Here is a 16504-nt window from a genome sequence, read left to right as displayed (position 1 = left end):
CCCAACCCTAGTTTCTTCACATATTTTTGTAATGCCATGGTTGCATGAATATAGTGAGAGATTTCTTGCTCTTTGTAACCGGGAAGTATGGTGCTGATGCAGTGCAAGGGCCTATCCCATCTGCTAGGTTTGACCACATGAGCACTAAAAGACAGGCAGCATCATATGATATGTAGAGCTCTCTAGATAGCTAATGTGCCAAGGATTGCAGCGTGCTCCAACATAAGCTACGTGTTGAGGTTCCACTTCTAAGGATCTAAGTGGTGGTATGAATAATTTACAAGTACAATGAAATCTTGATATAACAAACCTCATGGTACCGTCAAAAATTGTTTGTTGTTTTGAAATATTGTTTTGTATTTTGCATATCTTTGTTAGCCTGAAAGAAGACATTGTTGCTATAAAGTTTGTAATATGATGAGATTTCACTGTGTTAATTATATCGATTCTTCACTGCAGTAGCTGTCACCACCTCACCACTTTTTGTCACCATTTTTTAATTTTCCAGGACTTAAAAGGTCCACTTTACATTTGTAGTTGCATTGTATAGAGCAAGAACAGCAATTATTTATAGGTTGCTGCTTTTTTTTTAGCATGCTATTTTATGGCTACATTTTCTGAAACCAAGGCCTCTCTTTTGATGTCCCATGTTGCAGGTATGAGCGGTGGAGGGAGCCGGCACATCCCCGAGTCTAGTCGCAAGGCAGCTCTACTGGGGGACCTGGGCTCAGGCCACGCCTTTGACAATGGCTGTGGCTGCTACGACAGTTGCGATGGCATTGTTGGGGATCTGCGTGGACGAGCCAAGGTGGAGTGCCATTGCCAGGTCAGTGGACAGGCCCACTTTGTGCAGCAGGTTGAATTGGCAATGGTGCGATGCCTTTTTGGTGTGCACCATACAGCACAGACAGTGTGCGACCAGCATAAATTGTCACGCAAACAGGAAAAATGCTGACCAAAATAGCTGTTAACTTGTTCACATTCTTTGGGGGCTTCACACACTTTTGGGGGGCTACCTATTTATGTATCTATCTGCGTTTGTATCTAACCATTTCCCCACCTACCAGGGTCACTAGGTATTTAGTGGTGGAAGAGGTAGTACATCGTGCTGCTGTTCGGAGGTGACAAGGTTAAAAACCAACCATCGGACCAACTTGGGTCACTGAGTATGTGACAATGTGTATATGCGTGCTGCTATTCAATCAACCTCTTTTGTGCCGACATGGGTCATAGATACGGGACTGGGTAGGTACTGCTGTTTGAAGAAACCCTTCGATGCCAACTTTGGTCACTGGGCATGTGCCAGTGGGTGTGTGGCACTCTTCAATGAATGTCTTTGATGCCATCTAGGGTAACTGGGTATGTGCCACTGGCAATATGCCGGTCTACAATGACGAGAAAAGGTCCGTTAAATTTCTTCGATGCTGAGTGGAATCGAACCGCCGTCACAAGCACTGCTGAAGGACAGCAACCCAGTGCATGAGCAGTGTGTGCCACAAATGTGCTGGGTATGTGCCGCTTTTCAATTAATGCCTTTCTGAATTATGGGGTTTTTTGTGCCAAAACCTTTCACGCCTTTAATGCCTTTCACGCCACCACTTTAGCGAGCTACACCGTGAGTGCACTGTGCAAGTGCCAGTGTCTGATAAGTGAGGGAACAATTCTCAGTCTACACTTGACATTCGCAGGCACCGGTGCACCAAGCTTGTCGTCTCAGAAACCATGTGCGGAATAGATGCCACTAGATGGTGTAGCATGCCCAGAAAATATTTCTTTTCCTTTTCCTTTCTTTTATTTTTTTCCATGGCTGAGGCATGCAGTTGACATGCCTGCCCGTTGCGAAGGTTGAAACCGAATTGCATCATCATCATGAGTGAGAGAGGAGCCCGGTTGCCGCATGCCGCATTTTTCTGCGTTTGCATGCAGCGGCATGCTATGCATTTCGGAGGCCACACGCAGGCTTTGCAGTGGCGGTGCTAGATCGCAGAGTGTTCTTAGGGAAATGTGAACCAGCACCCCCACTGCATCACATGCCCCATACATGACCCGTTGAAACGGTGGAGATATGTTGTGTCGCTATACTCATTCAATTACAGTAAAACAGGGTGCCTACCAACCGGGAAAACTGGGAATTCTCAGGGATTTTGAATAGTCTGGAAATACTTTGGGAGAACTCGGGGAATTTTCGCTTCTATCACGGAAAATTTGTTGTAATTTTATCGAAAGTGAACGAAGGTCGCGATAACGCTAGCTGGCTGGAGTAAAACAGAGAGGAATCGTAATGAATCGTCGTTGACGCTGTGTCGACGGGTGGTGGACTTGCCATTTTACAGTCCTTGACCGACTTCCAGACGTCCGACGGCTTCGCGGCACTACCACGTATACCACAGGGTCAATGTATAAGAACGTCTGAAATTTTGGACGCAAGAACCTTTCGCTGTCCGATTGTCCGGACCTTTTGCCGTGACCGCAGGTCCGAAAAGCAATTAGTCAAAGCTACCACCTTCGATTTTGAATATCTCGCCGCCTCGAACCGGCACTGTCATGCAGATCCGCTGGCAGCCGTAGCCATCACCGCAGAAATGCCAGGCATAGCTGCTTCGCCGTTTGCTATTAAGTTTCTTACCATTTGGGGCCACGTTTTTTATTGAAAGGATTCGCTGCTGTCAGCAATGGCACCGACTCCGCCTTTCTGGTCCTGGCGATTGGCTTCAGAGCTCAGAAAGCACGGCGCGTTGCATAATGCTGGGTCCTGAAAGCCAGCTTTGCCTCAGTAATGTTACGCGGTGAAACATAAGCGTAGGAAGGGGCAATTGTCACGGGACACAGTACGTATTCCTTAATTATACACGCACCCGCCGTGGTTGCTCAGTGGCTATGGTGTTGGGCTGCTGAGCACGAGGTCGCGGGTTCGAATCCCGGCCACGGCGGCCGCATTTCGATGGAGGCGAAATGCGAAAACACCCGTGTGCTTAGATTTAGGTGCACGTTAAAGAACCCCAGGTGGTCAAAATTTCCGGAGTCCTCCACTACGGCGTGCCTCATAATCAGAAAGTGGTTTTGGCACGTAAAACCCCAAATATTATTATATTATTAATTATACACGCGTGCACCCGCCACCTCATGTCACAGTACGAGCACCAATATGCCTAATAAGCGTACTAGCAGTCCTTCAGCGCTTTTTCGGATGTGTCTGTTGCAATTTCGAGCCCTCAAGATCAGTAAAAGATGCGCATTCAATTTCTTTCCATTCTCCATTTTTCGAAATGCGCAGTTTTTCGGACATCTTTGTGGCCCCTAGGGAGTGCGAAAAATCGGACGTTGACTGTACAACTAGCCAAGAGGATGCTTCAAATGGTCCGTGGGGCAAACATGCAGCGGAAGGACAATGAGAACAAAAACGACTTAAACATTGAGGACTGAACGGGAAAGGAAGTGTGCTGCCACTTATGCTAGCTTGAGCTCAAAAAAAACAGTGTTGGATGACGCTGAGATGCAGGCGTCCCTCAGCCAAACCTAAATAAAATCTTTAAATCAGTGAAATGCAACACTGAGGCATTGTGCAGGGGCTGAGAGTATGTCAGGACAGTTCAGGTTGACTTAATTACCAGCTGTCAAGAGAGAATCTCATTTGTGACAAAGTTCGGGCCTCACACCAATGAGCTTGTGATCAGTCGATAGAAATAGTTAATATTTGAAAATATTTCATTCGGTATGCGTCCCCTTCTTATTCGTATTTGAGAATGTTCAACTCGATTCGCAGTGGGTTTTACCATTCTTTTCGAAGGCATTTTATTCACTGTGCAGTTTACTAACCCCTTCCTTCTGTTTTCTTTTTTGAATAATATAAGCACTACTCCTTACTATTCAAACTGGATTAAGTCATTTTTATTTTTTAACATGCTTACTAGAGAGTGATAGCATTGGGCAACATGGTGTAAGCCGGTCTTGACATAAAACAAAGTTCTGTTTTACTCAGGGAATTTTGTAAAGGCACTCAGGGAAAACCTGGAAAACTCTGGGAATTTGGAAATGTCAACTTGGTAGACACCCTGTAAAACCTCGTTAAGGCGTATGCGCTTAAACATTAGTTTCATTTTAAAAGTAGTTAACTCAAATCCCCGACTCAGCGGCCATTGAACATAATGTGTTCTGTATCCACATAAGCCATACCAGCTTATTGCATACGTATAAGTTGACACATAGTGTTTCCACTTTTCATCGCGTAAACATGGCAGTGCGTCGTCTCCATTGGGTCACCCAGCAGAACAACAAGCCTCAGGGATTGGAACCATGGATCAGAACAACGTCCCCCAAGCGCCCTGTGCGTTTGTGCGTGAAGCCACATCAACATCAACATCATTTCGGCACTGTGCCAGACAGCATTGTAGTATAGTAGTGGCGTCGGTGGTGACGTGCAAACAAGGACTTGCGTCATGCCGAAGCTTGGATAAAAAAGATGCTGGGCAATCGGCATAGAAGAAAAATTAGACATCGTTCGTGCTATCGAACGTGACACGAAGAAGTTGGCACTGGCACGCGACAGGGATCTACTGCTGACTACGGTGTGTGGCATTTAGAATGCAAAGCAGTTCCTCGGCAGTGCTGCTGTGACCGCGAAGAGATGTCGGCTACGAGGTTCGACTTTTCGCCATTGTTGCCTCTGATGTTGCCGAAGTGTCGCCTGGCGATAGTGATGGGGACAACAAGAAAAGCGACAGCACGGGTGATTCAGGCCCAACAGTGGCAGATGCTGCACGTTACGTCAGCCTCACGAATGCAGTCGTCGCGACGAGAACAGCACCCCCCATTGAAAAAGGTGCCCCATGACATCTGTAGCCCTACCGCGCCCGTGCACGGAGAATATGCAACACCAACGAGGAATCTGCCATGCAAGTGTTTGCCAAGAAGAGGGGGCTGGCTGAAAAGCTGGCTCGCAAGCTCAGTAAGTTTGGGTCCACGGTCATCGCTGTTAGGCTGCCGCAGCATCAAACGAAAATAACTTTTGTCGCGCGAAGTTAATAATTACTTCGTGTTTCTTTCCCCTTTCATCGCACTCTCTCCAAGTTCCGTTTTTGACAGGTTAGTGGGCGATCTCATGCTATTTCGGTTAACCCTTTGAGGGTCGATTTTTATCGCCATATGCGACCACCCAGGGTTGATTATTTTTATTGCACATTTAAATTCTTCAGAGAGACCTATTTCGAAAAAAATTTACCGTAATTTTTCTAGGGTGACCCTAAAGTGAGAAAAAATGTTTTGCGTTGGCATATATGTACTGTTTATTCATGAAAAACAACAAAAAATAGCAAATAAATTTATAAGAATTAAAAACAAATTGGTGCATTGTCATATACAATGTCCACACGAGAAAACTGCACAAGATTGCGCACACGAAAATTTTTCGCAAGTTGCAAATGTTCCTCTTGCACTAATATTTCTTCAGCGTGTGGTAGTCCTTGAAGCATGGCTCCACACAGAGTGGCTTGTGTCCTTGCGATATTTTTGCTGCCGAGTGGTGTTGGCGCAGACGTGGCACCTCCTCTGGGTACTGCTTCCCTGAGCAGCCGTGGGAGGAAACATCTGAATAAAGTGCCAAAAAAGGAAACGCATGCACGGCGGCATCCTTCGTATGTGGACCCCTGTGAGCAACAAACGAGCGAGTAACAGGTGGTCACCTTTTGAGTGATAAAAACGAGATGGCCATCAGTTTTGTGAGCGAAAGAAGCCGAAACCGCATGCGGAACAAAACCAAAACTAACCGCCGCGCGCCGCGAGGGCGCCAATGCGCGAGCGGTAGTAGACGTTCCGGAGCAAAAAAAGAACTATACAAGGAAAACCGAAAGAGAGAGACGCGAGAAAAAAATTCCATGTATTCTCACATAGTGGCAGCACATGCCAGGCAAGAAAAAGTTAGGAAATTAGCGCGCATTTTGAACGTACAGACGGGGCCGTAAATATACGCCGTCGACCATTTTCGGACCTGTTTGCGGCGCCGTATATTTACGGCATCAACCCTCAAAGGGTTAAGCAGTACTACCATTTAGTACATACTTTTTCTGAGCTCCGGCTAACTACAGTTTAATGAGGTTTCACTGTATAAATGTATTATACCGTTGACAGTCGTCATGAAAAGGGTTCTGTCACCGTTTTTTGTGTGAATTACCTGGAAACGTGATTTGCAATTTTTCCGTAGCTACTGTGTAAGCAAGGTGTAGTCCTAAATGTACAATCGCGGTCAAAAATACACGGCCCACGGCTGCGGGGCCACACTGCGGGCGGCACTGCTATCTCCATTGGGCACTTGCTTTGAGGGTGCACCGAGTGATGCCAATCTTCGCCTTCACTCTCGTGATAAATTTCAAGTGCGGCGTTCGACTGTTTCTCAGCTGACGGCAAGTTGAAAAGAGGGTTCGTCAGTGCGTGCTTGCCTCCTTCCCGCGCCAGCTCACATCTCTTGCATACATGCACCGACTTCGGCAGGCACACGTTTGGCCGTTCGACTAAGCGCAGGAAACGTATGCCTGGCAGTGTCCAATCTGGTTTCACGCTTCGTGTCTACGGGCGCCTCGCGACTGCGTGCCACGCTTTCGTGCCTGGCGTTTGAACGAACATCATACGTGCATATAGGCTCTCAATGAAAGACGCCATGCGAAGGAAATTATGCATACACTCCTAAACAAAACTACACCCTTTTGGTCATATCTTGCCAAACAACAATAATCATCTGTCTTGTCCGCATTTCCTTTCTTTAATTCAACGAAGCTGTGCCAGTCTTCTGCACAGACTAAGGCTGGGGGTAGCGTTTACGCGCGTATACGTGCACCTCATGCGACGCACCGAGTCTCCACATTGTGAGGTGTGCAATGTGACTGAGACTATAGGTCATGTGCTTTGTGACTGCCCTAAGTTTGTGGAAGAGCGTGATAGGTTGGTCAAGGACCTTACGCGTCTCGACAGCGCACCGTTGTCGGAGGATGTTATTTTAGGTTCTTGGCCAGACGCTCAGTCTAGTTTCAAGGCCATCAAGGCATTACTGAACTTTTTAAAAATTACGGGCCTGGACTGCAGACTTTGAGCATGCCAAACTGCTTGCCATATGTTCTACATCTTCCTTCTATCGTCATCGTCACCCATCATGCACCTCTTTCTTCCCTCTTTCTTTCCCTCTTCCCCTTCCCCCAATGCCGAGTAGCTGGCTAGAGGAATATACCTCAGGCCGACCTCTCGGCATTTCGTGTCATTAAACTTCTTTCTCTCTCTCTCTCTTCTTTCTTTAACGCTGGAGCCCGGTACTTCCAAGTCATGAACAGCATGCGCGTTATCAGCATGACAAAGCATTCTCAACAAGAAAGTAGCGAGCGCAGCGTTGTCAAAAAAGGAAACGCAAGCAAGACAGATGATGTTTATTGTTGTGTGGCAAGATATGACCCAAAGGGTGTTGTGTAGTGTTGTTTAAGAGTGTAGGAGTAGCAATCAAAGAGCCACCAAAACTTTGTTTGTGTCAACGCCCATCCTGACTAATGTTACATTCTCGTTTAAGGCTAAAGTGTTACTAGGCTCACATTGCAGAAACTGTTCGAACCTGTCAGCCGTGCCTGACAGCCATCCGCTGCTGCCGTGCCAAGAACTATGGCAGCACGGCAAAAGAAGCAAAATGGAAGCACCCTCCTGTGCCCTGGCCATCAGCTGTGAACCAGCCTAATGCCGCACTTGAAATTTACCAAGCACGTGATTTAGCTGCACACGAGAGTGAGAGCGAAAATCGGCGCCACTCGGTGCACCCTTAAAGCAGGCACCCGATGGAGATAGTAGCACTGCGCCTGTATCTGTAGGCCACATATTTTTGACTGCGATTGTACATTTTTGAAATTACGCCACTACTGCAGATGCAGTCAACCCTTGAACTGGAACAGTACATTCTAATCACTTTAGACTTGTTTTCCTATGGATTTATGCTGATACAGTTGAACTCGTACATAACAAACTCAATAGTTCCACGAAAAGTGGTTGCTATATGAGTACAGTTGAACCCACTTATAACAAACCCAGATAAAAGCGTAGCAGGAGGTCAAACCTAATTGTTTATGGCCTACCAGAAATGGAAGAAGAAACAAGCGAAGCGCAAGAAGAGGCCGTAAACAAGGAAATAATCGCAAAAATTCTTGAACTCGAACCTGTGGCCATTGAGCGCATACATCGCTTAGGAAGACGAGGACCAAACAATACACGAGGCCAGTGATAATTGAATTACTAGACGCAAGAGATAAAAGTGTCATACTAAAAAACGGCTTTAAACTAAAGACATCGGATCTCTCGATAGGGGAAGATTTTTCGCGAAAAGTTAGAGAGACCCGAAAGAAACTCTGGGACAGTGCAAAGCCAAACTGCGAAAATAAAGACAAGGTGTCGTTAGCGTACCACAAACTATTCATTAACAACAGTGTTTTCATCTGGGATGACGAAAAGAATGACAGGGTAGAAATAAAGAAGCACGACAAAATAGAGCAAAAAAAAGAATGCGAACGTGGAAAAAAGAAAAAAACGAAGTAAACCGTCCGGCAACACGCCAATACCAGTGCAAGAAAAAATAACGTTGTTAAACGTAAACGCTTGAAGTATCTTAAATAAGGTGCAACCATTCGAAAACTTACTGCTCGATCGTGAACCAGATATAGTGGCAGTCACCGAAACATGGTTATCATCGTCTGTCTCAAATCATGAAGTCACTCCCCCAAACTAGTACTACTGGTTCGGAAAGATAGGCAATCACGTGGTGGAGGCGTGGCATTAGCAATAAAGAAATAATCCCACTGGTCATTCTTCCAGAGGTAGCTGATGCTGAGGCAATCTTTTGTGAAATTAACACTAAAGGCACAACTATAGTTGTTGACTGCCTGTATCAAAGCCCCGTATGTGGACACGAATGCATAATTGCCATACAAGAATATTTGCAACAACATGCTTGAAATTGTCGTGTTATTCTTATGAGTGATTTTAACCTTGCCGACCTTAACTGGTCTACCATGCAGTACACAACAAAGGCTTCAGAAGCCCTTCTCGATATGATGTTAAATTTTAACTTTCGCCAAATTGTGGAATGCCCCACAAGGGTGCAAAACGAGTCTCAGAGCATACTTGACCTGATCTTGCTAAGTACAGTCAACGACTGAATTTTCGGACGCCCAAATTTTCAGACATGCCTGATATTTCGGACGTCCTCGTGGCACCGTCACGAGCCTCATAGAATCAATGTATAAGGACATCTGAAGTTTCAGACGCTGGAACCCCCCGCCATCCAATTTTTCTGACTTTTTGACGCGACGAAAGGTCCTTTGGCTCCTCGCGCAGTGCCCTTGTGAAGAAATTCGATTTGCAGCCGAAGCATATCACCGCTTTGAACCACAACTAGCCGAATCTAGCCATCACACACCGATTAGGACTGGCCATGCTGGCTGTGTTCATTGCTGCACTTCCGCCTCCGGTGGAGTTTCTGGAGCGGCGCTATTTTGTTTGTTTGCGCAGGCATGCGCAGGCCACGTTTTGGCGAGCATGGTGTGTGGTTGTGCTCTTGTGTCAAGTGTGCTCTGCGACGCTAGGCCTAGGTGCTTCATCGCTCGTCAGCGAACTCCACTGTTCGCAGCTTGAGGATTTCGCTCGCCTTTGATGGCCCCCACTCCGTCTTCGTCGTCCTCGCCGATGGCATCGAAGCGCAAAAAGCAGTACCATCGGTTTGTTGTTGACAGTCTGTTGATGCTGACAACGAGCTCGACTTCTGCGCACAACTGACTGACGAGGAAATAGTCCGTCAGGTTGTGGCGGATTCAGAAGACTCCGATGTTGAAAATAAGGAGCCAATGCCTGCGCCGCCTACAAGCGCCGAGTTGACGCGAGCACTGTTGACTCTTTCATCGGTGTACAGTGCTGACATGATCCTTCCTCAGATCGAGGCGAATATGATCGCATGCAACCGGAACGCCGTCCAAACGACAATCAAGTTCTTCAAGCCACTGCAGCAATAACACCGGCAGTCCAACGATGCACATGTACAGCATGGACCGCTTATAACGTAGGTCGCGGGAGTCGGGAAAATCCGCATTATAAGCGGTACTGCACTATATCAAATGCGCCATCTTTAGACTCTTATTCACATGCAAATATGATCAACCCACCTTTTATTATGTATTTTACAACTTAACACGCAGTAAAGCACCAGAATTGGACACTAAACAAAACGTTTTATTTTTCTTCATCAATGAAAAAATGCCGTTATCTTCGTCTGGCGCTGAGCCTTCACCACATTATGCACCATCTCATCTTCAACAGCTATCAGACGCTGGGAAGCTTTCTCGCTCAAGCCCTTCTGCGCGCAGTACACCCTGAGCTTGCTTATGTAATCCAGTGCATCTCTGTGCGAAAGTTCCGGTGTGCTGTCTCCTTCATCGTCGTCATCGTCCGATACACTGTCATCGCGATCACGCATTGCTGCTACAATTGCTTCGTCTGAGTCTGCTTCTTCGCAGACAAAGTCATCGCAATCCTCGTTCACGAAGCCTGTTCACAATGTTCTTTTTCACCAGATCCGAGCACACATCATCCGCGTTGAGGACTTCGTCGACATCGTCGCCGCGGTGGCTATTGTCGCTCCTCACATCAGGATCGCTGACCACGGCATTGCGCACAAACCCCGCCTTTGCGAAACACTTGGTGATGGTTGATGCTTTTATCTGCCACCAAGATGCCGTGATCATGTCGATAGCACTCCGCAGGTTTACCTTCATTGCTTCGTCTCGCTGAAGGTTAATCAGCACTCTTTCGCAGATGCGTCTTTTATAATGCGCTTTCACTGCAGCAATAACGCCTTGGTCCATCGGCTGGCTCTTGGCTGTGGTATTTGCGGGCAAGAACTTGAGGCTCACTGCACTGAGCTTTAAACTTACATGATGGGCACTGCAGTTGTCAAGAACTAGGACAACTTGTCGCTTTTCTGACACCATGTCCTCGTCAAATTTTTTAAGCCAAGTTGCAAATAGCTCCCGAGTCATCCATGACTTTCTGTTAGCCTTATATGTAATCGGCAGGCACTCTTTTTTTGAAACAGCGCGGCCACGCCGACCTTCCGATCACAAATAATCGCCTCTCTTTGCTGCCATCCATATTGGTGCAGAAGAGAACGGTAAACCGCTCCTTCGAAGCCTTTCTACCGGAGCAGCGTTCGTGGGACAGTGCGAGTGTGCGGTTTGGGAGCAAATTGTAAAACATGCCAGCCTCATCCGCATTGTAAATGTCCCGCTCCGCGTACTTCGCCAGCATGGTCTCCATGTTTATACTGAGCCAGGCCTGAACAGTAGCATCATCAACTTGTGCGCTCTCCCCGGAGATAACACGGCAGCTTATTCCGTGCCAGTCCTTAAATCGCTGAATCCACCCATTTAATGGGTTGAAACTATTGTGGCCCTACAAGTTTGCAAATGACCTGGCGTTTGCTTGTAGAATCGGACCACTCACGGGCACATTCTGGGCTCGCACCTCGCAGAACCACTTGAATAAAGCGGCGTCGACATCTTCATACTTTGATGGACGTATCCGCTTCCTTTCTAGTGATCCACAATTTTCTTGCAGTTGCTGTTGCACCTTGTCCCTGTTCTTCCAAATTGCCGACACTGTTGTGTCGGTGATGCCGTACTTCTGCGTGACGGAAACCTTCTTTAGGCCACTTTCGACGTCTTTTATAATACTTTGCTTCGTCTCCAGGGATAAAGCTTGCCGTTTTCTTGAGTTGAAAGAATCAGGCGCCATGGCAACTTAGCCCAGCACGACACAAACGCAAGAGAAGGAAACACGTTTTCCGGTAGCTAGGCCTACGACGCTGGCAGCACACTTCGGTATCACAAAACGACTTGCGTGCACCCACACAGGAGAAAAGGCAGAAGAGTGGCGCATGTGCAAAGCCAGCCTGTCAACCGGCCACCCCCAGCAAATGGACTTCCCCAACGTTTCCCCTTCTTTCCCACTGAGTGGGACCCACCCGGTTACGACGGCGGCGCGGGTGCTCGGTCTGGCTCGGCCCCGCCCTCGCGGCGCTGCACAAAGAAAAGCAAAAGATAAGGCCGCTAGTTGCGCTTCTTTCTTCGCACGCTGTACAGTCTCTCTCTCCTCTAATTTTCTCCCCTCTTGCGATGGGTTTCGTGGCTTTCTTCTCCCTTTTTGTAGAGGGTGCGGGCATTGTAGTGCCGGGGGGTGCGCTCCCTTCTCTTCGGAGAAACCGCACTATACCCAGTCTTCTGTTGTGCGCGACCGCGCACTAAGCGGTACGCTGACACATTAAACTCTATGGGAGGCGTACTGGTGGTCACATAAAGCCGCATTATATGCGGTCCCGCACTATAGGCGGTTACGTTATAAATGGTCTATGCTGTACATAATAAACCGGCCGTCGGCTGCATACAGAGTTTTTGAATGCCTCTTATAGCCACTTCACTGATGCTTTGGCAAGGTTTCGGAAGCCTGGTACTTCGCCCTTTACCTCTAGATCCGAGAAAAAGAAAAAAAGTGAGTGTTTTTGCATGCATTCATTTTTTCGGACTGCCTGAATTTTCTGACGTTTTTACGTTCCCTAGAGATTCCGAAAAATCGGTCGTTGACTGTAGTACTTTCTCTTAGAACTAGGGAAGGTAGAAATAATAGAAGGAATATTTGATCACAATATTCCGATGTGTATCTTGCCTCTAAATTGCAAGATATGAGTGCAAACCGCAGCCCAAGCTATAATCAATTTCAACAAAGCAGACGACGCCCACCTACAAACCTATTTAGCTCACGAATTCCAAGAGTTTTCGGCATTGGCCTCAGATCCTTTGACTAAAGTAAATGTTGTCTGGATGCGTCTTAAAGACATAGTGTCCCACTGTGTAACACATTTTATTCCTGTTAAATCGAAAAAAAAAACATTTGAAAAATAACCCATGTGTTACTCGGGAAGTAATACATGCAAAACGCCAACTCAAAAGGTTACGCAAAGCTAGCAAGGCAACAGGCAATACCCCATCTAAGACTCCTAGGCTAGCGCTTGCAGCAAAATATTTTAAACAGATATCCAAAGAAGAGAAACACCACTACTCCAACACTGCACTCCCCAGCTTTATAAAGAACAACCCCCATAGATTCTGGAACCACTTTCGCAAAAAAAAAAAAAAAACACTCACAACTCAGCTCTTGTCAAGTGAAAAAGCGGATAAAGCCAACAGATACTGTATAATGCGGAATATAGGTCGAGGCGGAATATAGGTCGACCCCCTTACATTGAAGCAAAGAAGTCAACATAAAAATTATAAGGCACAAAACTTTGTTTTATTTAGTGGTGCCGCCAGAGTCGTCACCTGCTCATTCGTCTGAGCTGTCTGAACTCTTGTCCGAAGACGACTGCTTTTCGCTGGCTGCGTCCCACAACATGTCATCCTCGGTGCTGTCCAAGGAGTTGCTAATGCAACACTTCTTGAATGCCCGCACCACCATATCGTCGGGCAGCGAGCACCAAGCCTGCAACACCCATGTGGCCACAGTGGCGAGAGGCGGCCTGCGCAGAAGGCGGGTTGGAGTCGTCGAGTTGTCGCCGGCCATCCACTGATTATATTCTTCACGGACACGGTCTTCAAAGGGCTTGTTGAGCACGACGTCCAGTGGCAGAAGGGTTGAGGTCATGCCTCCCAGAATGACGGCGAGTTCCGTCCTCCCGTCGCAGAGTGCCTGCTTCACACCTGCTGTCAAGTGCCCGCGAAAGGCATCCAAGACGAGCATGCTCGGACACCGCAGGAGTGCGCCGGGTCGCCGATTCCAGACGGTCTTAATCCAATTGAGCATGAGGGCCTCGCCCATATAGCCCTTTTCATTCACGCGAACGACAACATCCCGCGGGAAAACCTGTTTCGGCAGCGCCTTCCTCTTGAATATTATGTACGGAGGCAGCTTTCCGCCGTCTGCAGTACACGTGAGCATCACCGTGAAGCGCGAATGCTCATTCCCCGTAGAAAGAAGCTTGACTTCTTTTGCGCCGCGTTTGCACACTGTGGTGGGCGACGGCATGTCGAACCACACCGGCGTTTCATCAGCGATGCCGATCTGTCCCAACATGTAGCCATGCTGCTGCCGGAGACGGATAACATAGCGCTGGAATTCGACCAGCTTGTCCTCGTATGCCTCTGGCAGCTTCTGGCAGATTGATGTGCGCCGTCGAAGTGCAAATCCCTTGCGTTGCATGAAGCGACGAACCCAATAAATGGAGCCCTTGAATTGTTCCTTGGGCAGTCCAGATTCTCGGGCAATCTCAATAGCTTTGATGCGCATGAGTTCCGCTGTCACTGGCAATGATCTGGCATGATGGTCGCGGATGAAATCCGACACCTTGTCTTCGAGCTCCGGGTGCACCGCGCGGCGCCTGCGAAAGGACGTCTTCCGTGCCTTGCAGGCAGACAGCTTGACTTTCTGTGTTCGCCAGTACCGGACGCTTTTTTCCGACACGCCGAATAGCCGCTGGGCAGACATGTTCCCATGCATTTCAGCATATTCGATTACTTTCTTCTTGAACGCCGTGGTGAACTGACATCGAGTACTCGTACTCATTTTGCGGGTTGTCAGGAAATTTAGCTACGCCAGGAATGATCGCTGCACAAAAGGGAAGATAGCGTTGGTCCAGCTGCGTAGGCCGCGTCGGTCACCAAGGAGGCGATAACGATGCGGATGCCGAAAGGTCTGCACTCCTACATGTTGCCATACGACTATTCATGTTGTGCTAAGGGCCGGTATATAAGTCGAGGGGTGACCTTTTAGTAATATTTTATGCGAAGCATATTACGAGAGCTCAACCCAGCTCCTCAGGCGCGGCGGTGTCACCTTCAATACCACGTGACACCATGACGTCACGACAGAGGAGAAACGGGGCTCCAACTCGCGCCGTCGCTCGCGGCGTCGCGGCGGTATATAAGCAGCTGCGCTTGCCTCTGCTAGACATTCACGAGGTGAGATGCCTCCTGGAGACAGAGCTGCTCGTTGGAATGAGAAGTGAAGGTTGCGGCGTGCTACAGAGACTGTTTCTAGGTGGCTTTGGCTCAACGCTTGCAAGATGGGCTGGATGGGAATCGAACCAGGGTCTCCGGAGTGTGAGACGGAGACGCTACCACTGAGCCACGAGTACGATGCTTCAAAGCGGTACAAAAGCGCCTCTAGTGAATGCGGTGTTGCCTTAGAAACGAGCTGTTTCTAAGGCTCAGGTGTGCGTCGCTTGCTCAGGCGCACATTTCGTTGCCGCGCCGAACGCTGCGTTGCTCGACACTCACCGCGTCCAATGCGGGGCGCGTAGTCGCTGCGCCGTAGCCCATTGTCTTACACCCCTTGGCGGGTCGACAGGAACGCTGTCGCGTTCCACTCTTGAAGGCGAAGCAGAGTAACGCATGAGTTGTTTCTTCGTCTAGCCGAACCAAATATAGCCAAGCAACAGCAGTTCACCAGGCTAAACAGTGGTTCAACTACTAAAATAAAGGCTAGTATGCTTCGTATCCTGGGCTTAACCTTAGCTAAGCCACAGCCATTTTTTTGGAAAAAACCTCGACCTATATTCCGCACTATACGGTAGTACCAATTCTTTCGTTCACTCTCCACAAACGATAATGGCGTCATGCCGGACATAGTTCCACGGACTGTTTCCACTATCGACCTACTCGTTATCACAAACGCTGGTGTTCTTTACCTTCTTCTTGCGCTGGACACTAAAAAAGCATGTGGTTCGGACTATATACCCAACCAATTTCTTAAAAGGTACGCACAGGGGTGCAGCAGATACCTTGGCCTTATTTTCCGTAAATCCCCATCAACATCATACTACCCAAAGATTGGAAAATAGCTAAAATTATTCCGATCTACAAGTCAGGAGATAAATCCATTGAATCAAACTTCAGACCAATATCGTTAACGAGCACGGCATGCAAACTACTCGAACATATAATTCTAAAACATCTATTTTTTTTTTGATAACGAAGGCATCCTGTCCCCTAACCAACGTGGTTTTCGCAGGGGTTTATCGACCATAACTCAATTAATAGAAGTCGTACACGATCTCGCGCTGGGTATTGACAATCGCGGCCAAACGAACATAATCCTACTTGATTTTTCTCAAGCGTTTGATTGTGTTTGTCACACCAAACTAATAAACAAACTAAAAAGCATTATCGGGGGCAGAGAAATTGTTGCTTGGGTTTGTGGGTATTTGTATAATAGGTGTCAGTTTGTTATTTTCGAACATACATCATCAGATGTAGCACCAGTCACGTCAGGAGTGTCCCAGGGCTCCGTGCTTGGGCCCTTGTTATTTCTCGTGTATATTAATGATATAACCACTAACATAGACTGTAAAATAAAGTTATTCGTGGATGACTGTATCATTCTTAGAGAAATTAAAGATGATCAAGATCACTACTCTCGTAACAAATCACTTAGTAGTATTACAGAATGG

The 16504-nt window shown here is 47.6% G+C and overlaps 1 protein-coding gene across 3 annotated transcripts in view; it reads left to right on the top strand.

Moving 5' to 3' along the window:
* The window catches only part of fwd (phosphatidylinositol 4-kinase beta fwd), a 166724-nt gene that overhangs the window by 46406 nt on the left and 103814 nt on the right, over positions 1–16504 (top strand). For all 3 annotated transcript variants that reach the window (XM_065434612.2, XM_065434611.2, XM_065434613.2), the window contains one exon: positions 657–826. In XM_065434612.2, the coding sequence (XP_065290684.2) occupies positions 657–826 (170 nt within the window). The remainder of the gene's footprint in view (positions 1–656; positions 827–16504) is intronic.

The sequence above is a fragment of the Dermacentor albipictus genome, chromosome 5, assembly GCF_038994185.2.
Source record: "Dermacentor albipictus isolate Rhodes 1998 colony chromosome 5, USDA_Dalb.pri_finalv2, whole genome shotgun sequence".
In the NCBI taxonomy this organism is placed as follows: domain Eukaryota; kingdom Metazoa; phylum Arthropoda; class Arachnida; order Ixodida; family Ixodidae; genus Dermacentor; species Dermacentor albipictus.
This window is presented reverse-complemented; position numbering and strand designations above follow the sequence as displayed.